This window comes from Cricetulus griseus, chromosome 2 (genome assembly GCF_003668045.3).
Source record: "Cricetulus griseus strain 17A/GY chromosome 2, alternate assembly CriGri-PICRH-1.0, whole genome shotgun sequence".
Taxonomy (NCBI): Eukaryota; Metazoa; Chordata; class Mammalia; order Rodentia; family Cricetidae; genus Cricetulus; species Cricetulus griseus.
In genome coordinates, this window is record NC_048595.1 from 20,798,627 (window position 1) to 20,809,471 (window position 10,845).

The window sequence follows — 10,845 nt, forward strand, 5'->3', positions numbered from 1 at the left end:
GTGGGGCCCATGTATGTCGTGGCATATATGTGGAGACCAGAAGACAATTTTGGGGAGTTTCTCATTCACCATTTAGGTTCCTGATAGCCATCTCAAGTTAGGCTCGTTGGCAGACATTTTTGCCCACTATGACATCTTGCCAGCCTTTTATTGTTTTGTTTTTTAATTAGCACATATTAATTACATATAATAATGGGTTACATATGACATTTTCATATGTGTATATAATGTATTTGGGTCCTGGTCATGCATACCCCACTAATCTCTTTGGCCCCCCTCCCAACCCCACCGACCACCCCCATCCATTCCCAACAGTCTGCCATTTCTACTTTCCTATTGGCTTTCCAAATACGAAGCAGGCTTCACTAGGCTTTTGAACAGGAGCATGAGCCCTTTATGGGTAGCTTGTGGCACCAAAGAAAATGCCTCTCCTTGCTCTATTAAACACTAATTGCCTGCCCCTCAGGGAGGGGCGGGGCCTCCTGAACCTGCCCTCTCAGACAGGATGGGCACAATCTGAAGCAGATCTAGTATAGGTAGGCACAAAGGAGCCATGGCCACATCACACCCGGAAGTCAGCGTTTGACATCAGCACCACCATCCCTTCCTCAGCCTCTTACGTCCCTTCTCCCCTCTTCTGTGGTTCTCTCTGCGCCCTGGAGGGCTGTGGATATCTCATTCATGGCTGGGCATACACAGTCACTTATGGCCATTAGAGGTCTCCCCAGGAGCCACGGCCTACTGCAAAATGGAGCCTCTCTGAAGCAAGCTGAGAGCAGTACTGACCTGCGTCTGCAAACGGAACCACTGAGAAGGCAGTTTGACTGCCACATCGTGTCCCTTCTGTGAAGCAACAGCACTGCGTCTTCTACTAGGGCCTACAGCGTCACAAGTCACAGGCTTTGGACTGGGTTTACACTACCAGATGTGAATTACCTCCTGTGGCACAGGCCTCAAGTCCAACCAAAAGGGATTAGCAGGGAGCTACTCCCGATTAGACTGGGCAGTATGCATCAGCAATGGGCCGATCTTGCTTGTCTAGTCTGCACTGTTACAAGTAGGTTCATAGCTCTCTCTAGCTCTTGCTCCCCCCTCCACCCAGTGTGTGTGTGTGTGCTCAGGGAATGGTGGCATTTTGAGACAGGGTCTCTCTATGTAGCCCTGGCTGGCCTGGAACTTACTAGGAGTACCATGAATCACCACACCTGTCCCTCCCATGTTATTTAACATCTGTTGCCTGAGTTTTCCCACTGGTAAAATTATAGAGTCAGCAGTTAAATGAATAATGAATAGGGGAGAGGTTCACAGCTCTCATCCTAGCCCTGAGTTCCAGGAAAGCATGGGTTACAGTGTGAGCCACTGTCTCACAATCTTTTTTTTTTTTTTTTTCATTAATCTTTAAAAATGTTGCATTACGCTGGGCGTTGGTGGCACACGCCTTTAGTCCCAGCACTCGAGAGGCAGAGGCAGGTGGATCTCTGTGAGTTCGAGGCCAGCCTGGTCTCCAGAGCGAGTGCCAGGATAGGCTCCAAAGCTACACAGAGAAACCCTGTCTTGAAAAACCAAAAAAATAAAAAAATAAATAAAAATGTTGCATTACAAGTGTTATTAGAGGGCTGGAGAGATGGCTCAGAGGTTAAGAGCACTGCCTGCTCTTCCAGAGGTCCTGAGTTCAATTCCCAGCAACTACATGGTGGCTCACAACCATCTGTAATGAGATCTGGTGCCCTCTTCTGGTGTGCAGATATACATGGAAGCAGAATATTCTATACATAATTAATAAATAAAATCTTTAAAAATGATTAAAAAAAAAAAAGCCGGGCAGTGGTGGCACACGCCTTTAATCCCAGCACTCGGGAGGCAGAGGCAGAGGCAGGTGGATCTCTGTGAGTTCGAGACCAGCCTGGTCTACAAGAGCTAGTTCCAGGACAGCCTCCAAAGCCACAGAGAAACCCTGTCTCGAAACCTTTCCCCCCAAAAAAAAAAAAAAAAAAAAAAAAAAAAAAAAGCAGCAAGTGCTCTTAACTGCTGAGCCTCTCCCCTATTTATTTATTTTTGAAAAGTCTCACAATGTTGTTTAAGTCTTGAACAGTTCTGCTGGAGAGATTCTTACCACAGCCTTCCGAGTTCTGATTCAGACTGTGCCTGGTCCCCTGCATTCATTCATTCATTCATTCATTCATTCATTCCTTTATTTGGTTTTTCAAGACAGGTTTTTTCTGTGTAGCTTTGGAGGCTGTCCCGGAACTCACTCTGTAGACAAGGCTGGCCTCGAACTCACAGAGATCCGCCTGCTTCTGCCTCGGGAGCGCTGGGATTAAAGGCGTGCGTCACCAACGCCCCGCATGGTTCCCTGTACGTAAAGTTGAGGTTTGTACAGGAAATTATACAAGTTTGCTGTTGTATTAAGTTTGCACAGGCCAGGGAAAGGGTCTAGCACTGAGCTATTTCTCCAGACCTTTGAAAACACACAAAACATTCAGTGTTAGCACTGAGGCCCATACAGGCACAACGCTGTGCTTAGCTGGGGAGCGCATCAGACCTCTGTCACCTTGAGCTATCTGATGCTATCAATGCGGCTCTTTCCCCAGTGGCTCAGTTCACAATTTAAACATAGTATCCAATCAGTTTGGAGAGATCTGATCAAGACACCCAGGTCGTCGGAGCTGTGGGGGAGAGCGCCACTTATCCTAGAGCTGCCCTATGACGTAAGGCCCTGCAGTTATCCCCAGCGCACCGCTCCAGACCAGGACCCCCTCGCAAGGCAGCGCCGCACTTCGCACATGCGCTCTTGCCCCCGGTGCCAGGAGGCAGGCTCATTCCTGGCCCTCTCGGCACCCTTACTTCTCGGCGCTTCAGGGCCTAGGTTTCCTGTCCGTCAGCTTCCTGCCGGAAGTGCGGAAGGCGGATGCCTGCATCTTCTCTGGCGGGATTTTGGTATCTGTGGGTGCGAGTGTGCAAGCGTGGACTTAATTCCAGCTTCGCGGGGAGCTGCGGCGTGCACGGAGGCGTGTTGCTAGTGTAAGTGCACACGTGCCCGGGATCCCGGCGTGGGAGGACCGGTGCCGTCACTTTAGTCACGCTTCCCGCCTGGCTCGTTTGAAAAGGGGAAAAAGGCCGAGCCCTGTTCCAGGCGGACCCCCGTGTACCCTGGCGCCTCTCCCTGAGTCTCCTTGGCGTCCGCCTAGGGTGAAGGTCCTTAGGTCGCCTTCGGATCTTCTGTTTTGGGTTTTTAGAGGTCTCACTGCGATTCCCCGGTTGGCCGGAACTTGCTAGGTAGACCAGTCTGGCCTCGAACCTGCAGCCGTCTTCCTAACTCTGTTGTCGAGCGTTAGGATTACAGATGTGCCCCAGCACGGCCAGCTTTTATTTATGTTTGCAAACGGGGCCTCTGTGTAGCCTAAAGGTGACTCTACTTTTTCTGAATTTAGTTGTATGTCGGTTGTTTCGTTTGAGCCACGTAGCTGGGGGAGGGAGGCTGGGCGGTTAAATGCCCCTAGTCTTATTTAAAAGAGTAAGTTCCAGAAAAAGAGGTTGCACAGCTGCCTCAAGATTACCTAGGAAACTTAGAGGGTTCAGAATTTGAGATTAGAAGGTTACGCCGTATCTCCGTGGCCAGAACCCTTGTTTCTGTGTCGCCTGTTCATGGAGCGGGCTGTATAAATAAATGCGAAGTTCTGAATGCCTGAGTCTTGATTTCAGTGCCGGAGCCACGCTACTAACCGCTCCAGTGTACAAACAAGTGTGACTCTTCCAGGTGTATCCCGTGTTTACCTGACCGTCACCATGGAGGCCCCTCCAGTCACCATGATGCCAGTCACTGGGGGCACCATTAACATGATGGAGTACCTCCTGCAGGGTAAGTGAGCCAGGGAGCTTGCATTAATTGCCAAGTTTTTCCTTCCTTCCTTCCTTCCTTCCTTCCTTCCTTCCTTCCTTCCTTCCTTCCTTCCTTTTCTTTTTTGGTCAGAGTAAGTAGAGATAAAGCTAACAAAGTCAACCACACAGTTTCTGTCTCCCTGTAAGTATGTTTAAAGGAGGTAGGGTGGGAAGGTTGACTCAGTGGCCAGAAATTCACCACACAGACCAGTCTGGCCTCAGGTACCTGGGTTTAACGAGATGCACCATAAACAATTGCCTTTTCTTTTTTCTTTTTCTTTTTGGCTTTTCAAGACAGGGTTTCTCTGTAGCCCTGGCTGTCTTGGAACTCACTCTGTAGACCACGATGGCCTCAAACTCCCAAGTGCTGGGATTAAAGGTGTGCACCATCACCCCCCTGCTTCATTTTCTTTCATCTTTACTTTTTCTGCCTCTCGACTGACACTGATCACCTCCACACCTTGTTTTCTTCATCCACTGCTTAGATGCCCCAAAGAAGTGAAATGACTGGTTTGTGACAGGTTTCTTTTACTTGGCATTATATCCTTGACAGAATTATGTCTTATATTTACATGGTTTTTGTATTTTTGGAAACAGGGTCTTAGATAGCCCTGGACTCCTTATTAGCTAGAATTGCAGACCTAGGCTACCAGGCCGTGCTAAGTTCCTGTTTCCGAATCTCTATTCTGCACTGAGTATCTCAAGCATTGTATCTACTTACTTGACTCTTAGGGGGTAGTTTGTTTGCTTGTTCGTTTGGTTTTGGTTTTGAAGACAGGGTCTCACTTTATATATATCCCTGGTTGGCCTGCAATGTAAACCAGGCTGGCCTTGAACTCATAGACATCTACCTGCCTCTGCCTCCCAAGTGCTGGGATTAAAGGCGTGTGCCACCACCACCCGGCTTTTGCTTGAGTCTTGTAATGACCCCTAAATTTTATTTTATTTTTTTTAGCTCTGTCCTAAAGCCCAGAAGACAGAGATAAAGGCTCAATGATAAAACAAGACCCAAAGAGAATGCTGACTTTTTTAGGAGATCATACAATATATTTAGTAGGCAGAGTTAAGCTTTATTTATTTTTGAAATGTGTGTGTATGTGTATATACGCACGTGTATACAGGCGCTCTTGCATATTTTGTGGGAGTCATTTCTCTGCCACTGTGTGGGTGGGGGATTGAACTCAAGTCCTCAGGCTTGATATTTGTACTGGATTTAATTAGATTTTTCTATTACATTTTATTTGTTTGGGAGCGGCCTTGTGCTTGCCACAACACACCTGTAGAGGTCAGGGGACATGTGGGAGTTAGTTCTTTCCCTTCATTAGGTGGGTATCAAGGATTGAACTCAGGTCATCAGGCTTGGCAGCAAGCACCTCTACCCACTGAGCCGTCACATTGGTCCCTCTAAAATGTTACCGAGTAAACATTTAATTTTTGTCCTTGGGCAGTTGTCCTTTATCTTTGTATTTATTTGTTTGTTTGTTTTTATTTGTTTACTTATTTTTGGTTTTTCAAGACAGAGTTTCTTTGGGTAGTCCTGGCTGTCCTAGAACTCACTATGTAGACCAGGCTGGCCTCCAACTCGCAGAGCTCCATTTGCCTCTGCCTCCGAAGTGGCAAATATCTTTCATTTATTTGTGTGATTGCCTGTTTGGGTTTATGTGTATCATGTCCATGCCGAGTCCAGAAGAGGGCGTTGGATCCCCTGGACCTGGAGTTACAGACAGTTGTGAGCTGCCTGATGTGGGTGCTGGGAACTGAACTCTGGTCCTCTGCAGGAGCAGTAGAGGTTCTGAACCACTAAGCCATTTTTCTAGCCCTTGAGTCTTTAACAATTCTACTGCCTCAGTTTTCTGTGTGTCATCATGTATGGCTAATAAAAATAATACTGTTTTGTTGTTATTTGCCACTAAGCCAGGACCCGAGCCTCACAGCCTCCCCTCTTGGCTTTTGGTTCTGGTGATCAAGCCCAAGGCCTTGCATTCCAAGCACATGCTCTACCATTGATTGACAGCCAGCTGCAATTATTTATTTCCAGCTAATGAAATTCTACTTATGGAACAAATTCAAATTTTCCTTTTCATATAATTGTACTTAAGAACAAGAAGACAGGCATGGTTTTGTATGCCTTTAATCCCATCACTCCAGAGGCAGACACAGGTGGATCCCCAAATTCAAGGCTAGCCTGGTCTACAGAGCAAGTTCCAGGATAGCCTGGACTATACAGAGAAATCTTGTCTCAAAAAATAAAGAAAACTGGCTATGGGCTCACAAGACAGCTTAATTTGTAAGGTTATGTCTTAGTTTCTGTTCTGTTTCTTGGCACCATGACAAGGCAACATTTACAAAAGAAAGCATTTATTATTGCAGGCTTGCTTACAGTTTCAGAGGTTTAGGATCATTATGGTGAGGAGCATGGAAGCTAGCAGGCAGGTAGGTGCTGGAGCAATAGCCCTGAGCTACAGCCTGATCCACTGGTAGAGAGAAAGACACTGGGGCTGGCGTGGGCTTTTGAAAACTCAACCCACTCCTGGTGTTGTAACTCCTTCCAATAAGCACATGCCTTCTAATTTTTCCGTAAACATTCTGTTGCCTGGGGACTAGACCTTCAAATGTAAGAGCCTATGGGAGCATTCTTACTCCAACCACCACGGGGTACTTGCTTTGAAGCCTGATAGCCTGAGATCAATCTATGAGAACCACATAGCAGAGGTAGAGAACCAGTAGAATCCCATGGATGGTTCACATGAAACAATGCATAGAATTATTATTTATTGGTGTGTGTTTATCTTCTGCTAGTTTCATGACTTTGCATGAAATCCAGGACTCATTGTCTTTTTACCTCTTCAGGGAGTGTTTTAGACCACAGTTTGGAAAGTCTCATCCATCGCCTTCGTGGTTTGTGTGACAACATGGAGCCTGAGACTTTCCTTGATCACGAGATGGTATTCCTTCTTAAGGGCCAGCAGGCCAGTCCATTTGTTCTAAGGGCCCGACGCTCCATGGACAGGGCAGGGGCACCGTGGCACCTGCGCTACCTGGGACAGCCAGAAATGGGAGACAAGAACCGTCACGCCTTGGTTCGCAACTGTGTGGACATTGCCACATCTGAGAACCTCACAGACTTCTTGATGGAAATGGGCTTCCGCATGGACCATGAGTTTGTAGCCAAAGGACACTTGTTCCGGAAGGGCATCATGAAGATTGTGGTGTACAAGATTTTCCGAATCCTGGTCCCAGGGAACACAGACAGCACAGAGGCCCTGTCTCTCTCCTATCTTGTGGAATTGAGTGTTGTTGCACCAGCTGGGCAGGACATGGTCTCTGATGACATGAGGAATTTTGCGGAGCAGCTCAAACCTCTGGTTCACCTGGAAAAAATAGACCCCAAAAGGCTTATGTGATTAAGAAGGTCTGTCCATCTTTGAGGTCTGTCCTCACCTGATAGGCAGAAAGATCTCCCAAGTGCCCTGGTTCACTGCTGCCAGTCAGGCCGACTCCCTTCCGGAAAACTTAAGTGGTGAGAATATGTTTCCTTTGGACCATTTCCTTTATATAGTAATTTCATCTTTTGTGTTTGTTTGTTTCTTGGTGGCAGGGTCTTACCCTGGCTCACCTGGAACTCACTCCGTAACTAGCCAGTAACGCAGAGCCCGTCTGCCTAATTACCCACATTAAGGCTCTCCTTACGAAGCCGGCTGTTTGATCTCCTTGACAGTCTTCTCCCATTAAAAGCCCAGGATAACATGGAGATTTGACCAAGTCCTCCCTCTGCTCAAAGAGAGGGAACTGGAATAAATTAGCTTTTCAGAGGAAAATGTCAAAAAACAACTCTGATGATTGTTTTGCCTTTTCATTGTTTTTATATATATATTATTTATTTATTTTTTGTTTTCATGTTTTTGTTTATCTTACTTTGTCATTTGTATATAAGATGTGTAACAGTGTTGTGAGCTGGCATTGTATGGTAATAAAGACGGGAAAGAAATTTCGATTCTGATCCTTATTCTTACTATTATTATTACTTCTTAACTATTTACTATTGTTATATTACCCTTTTACTATTATTGTTGTTGTGTATGTGTGTGGGCACACCTGTGGAGGGCCAGAGTCCTCTCCAGGACCACATATAGAAGGAGAGAACCGACTGCTGCAAGTTGTCACCCTCTATCTCCATGTGAAGTCATATAGTTTTTGTTCTTTTAATTTTTTGTTTTTCTTCTGAGGGAAACTTTCAGTCCTTTTTCTTTTCTTTATTTTTTTATTTTATTTTATTTTTTGGTTTTTGGAGACAGAGTTTCTCTGTGTAGCATTGGCTGTCTGGAACTCGCTCTATAGACCAGGCTGGCCTCGAGCTCACAAAGATGCCCTGCCTCTGCCTCCTGGGTGCTGGGACCAAAGGCGGGCGCCACCACTTCCAGGCTTTTCTACTTTTTTAGAAGTCTTACTCGGGATCCTACAAACAACCCTAGTGAGGCTTGGCTCATCTACTTTATATTGTAACTTTATATTACATTTATTTATTTAGGACTTAACGTGTGCACACGTGGAGTCAGAGGACAGCTGCCAGCAGCTGGTCTGCACTTTGATCATGTGGGGCCTGAGTGTGGAACTCAGGGTGTCAGACTTGGCGCCGGCAGCACCTTTATCCACTTCTCCTTTCTGGACAAGTTCTCTCGCTGAGCCTGGAGCTCAGGCTCATCTAGACTGACCAGCCACCCACCAGCACTGGCATTACAGAAGCCAGACACCTCCCCTTGGTGCCTGGATCTGAACTCGGGTTTCTGTGCTAAGATGGCCATGCTTTACTCACTGAGCATTCTCCTTATTTTCTTTCCCTGCAAATGCTGGCGCACTCAATACCGAGTTGGGGAAAAAAACACAAGCCAAGTCAAAGGCTTGAGCATGCTGAGAAAGCACTGTGCCACTGAGCTGCAGCTTCGGCCTTGCCATTATCCTTTGTAGAGATGTTTTAACCTTTCATGAAAGCAGCTGAGGCAGGAAGATTACAATTTCAGGGTTAATGTGGACTAAAGCAAGATCCTGTCTCAAACCACACACACACACACACACACACACACACACACACACACACACACACACGGTACAATTTTGTTGATGGAACATTTTAAAACCAATTTGTAGCCAGGTGGAGGTGGCACACCTTTAATCCCAGTACTCGGGAGGCAGAGGCAGGTGGATCTCTGTGAGTTCGAGACCAGCCTGGTCTACAAGAGCTAGTTCCAGGACAGCCTCCAAAGCCACAGAGAAACCCTGTCTCAAAAAAACAAAACAAAACAAAAAAACCAAAAAAACAAAAACCAATTTGTTTTTTGTTTTTCTTTTTTCTTTTCTTTCTTTTTTTTTTTTTTTTTTGGTTTTGGTTTTTTGAGACAGGGTTTCTCTGTATTGCTTTGGAGGTTGTTCTAGAACTTGCTCTGTAGACCAGGCTGGCCTGGAACTCATAGAGATGCTTGCCTCTGCCTCCCGAGTGCTGGGATTAAAGGCATGAACCACCAAGCCCGGCTGTATCTTTCATTTTATTTTAAAGTATATATTTTACAAGATTTATTTATAGGTCAGGTGGTAGTGTTGCACACCTTTAATTCCAGTGGTTGGGAGGCAGAAACGGCAGATTTCTGTGACTTCAGGGCCAGCTTGATCTACAGAGTGAGTTCCAGGACAGACTCCAAAACTACAGAGAAAACCCTGTCTCAAAAAAATTTTTTTTAATTTTATTTAATTTATGGGTATTTTGCCAACAAGTATATCTGGGCACCACATGTGATGCCTGTGGAGGCCAGAAGAGTATGTTAGAGTTTCATATGGTTGTTAGCTGCCATGCAGGTTCTGAGAATCAAACTTTAGGGTTTTGGCTTGTACTCAAGAATTAGAAGGGAGCCGGTGGTTGGTGGCATACACCTTTAATCCCAGCACTCGGGAGGCAGAGGCAGGCAGGTTTTTGCAACCTCAAAAAATAGTGGCACATGCCTTTAATCCCCACACTCAAGGGGCAGAGGCCGGAGAATCTCTTAAGTTCATATATAGCATCCACATATATTCATATATAGTATATCATATATATGTATGTATACTGCAAGACCCTGACCAAAGGAAACAAAGGAAGGAAGAAAGGCAGGAAAGGGATGAGAAAGAGAGGGAGTGAGGGGTGGTAAGAAGGGAAGATGACTCAGTTGGTAACTAGCAACCTGCTGCCAAGCCTGAGGACCTGAGTTTGATAACTGGGACTCACATGGGTAGAGAGAGAACTGATTCCTGTAAATTGTCCTCTGACCTCCACAATATGCCCTAGCATACAGACATGCATGCCATACAAATGAAACATAAAAGAGAGAATCCTGGGCTGGAGAGAAGGCTCAGAGGTTAAGAGCACTGACTGCTCTTCCAAAGGTCCTGAGTTCAATTCCCAGCAACCACATGGTGGCTCACAGCCATCCGTTATGAGATCTGGTGCCCTCTGCTGGCCTGCAGGGACACATGCCGACAGAACACTGTATGCATAATAATTAAATAAATAAATCTTAGAGAGGGAGGGAGGGAGAGAGAGAATCCTAACCAGATTGGTGGTACACATCGCTAATTCCATCTCTATGGAGGCTGAAGCGGGAGGGTTGCAAACTTGAGGCCAGTCTGGAACACATAGGAAGCAGTCCTCAGCCAGGCGGTGGGGGCGCACGCCTTTAGTCCCAGCACTCGGGAGGCAGAGGCAGGCCGATCTCTGTGAGTTTGAAGCCAGCCTGTTCTATGGAGCGAGTTCCAGCACAGCCAGGGCTATGCAGAGAAGCCCTGTCTCAGAGAGAGAGACAGAGAGAGAGAAGGAGGGAGGGAGGAGGAGGGGCAGGAAGAAGAAGAAGAAGCATAGAAGCATCTCTCCATGGTCTTTGCTTTCATTTCTCCCTCCCAGTTCCTGCCCTGACTTCCTCAGTGAAGGACTGTAACCCGGGG

At 46.5% G+C, this 10,845-nt stretch overlaps 1 protein-coding gene across 2 annotated transcripts; it reads left to right on the plus strand.

Annotated features, from left to right (window-relative positions):
• Positions 1 to 2,867: 2,867 nt before the first annotated feature.
• On the plus strand, positions 2,868 to 7,873 carry Med18 (mediator complex subunit 18). 2 transcript variants are annotated; one of them, XM_027399513.2, is made up of 3 exons: positions 2,868 to 3,021; positions 3,758 to 3,859; positions 6,730 to 7,873. In XM_027399513.2, the coding sequence occupies exons 2-3, from the start codon at positions 3,787 to 3,789 to the stop codon at positions 7,281 to 7,283; spliced, it is 627 nt and encodes a 208-aa protein (XP_027255314.1). In that variant the 5' UTR covers positions 2,868 to 3,021; positions 3,758 to 3,786; the 3' UTR covers positions 7,284 to 7,873. The 2 variants fall into 2 exon arrangements, with proteins under 2 accessions (XP_027255314.1, XP_027255315.1); XM_027399514.2 differs by having other exon boundaries at positions 2,872 to 3,021; positions 3,703 to 3,859.
• The last annotated feature ends 2,972 nt before the right edge of the window (positions 7,874 to 10,845 follow it).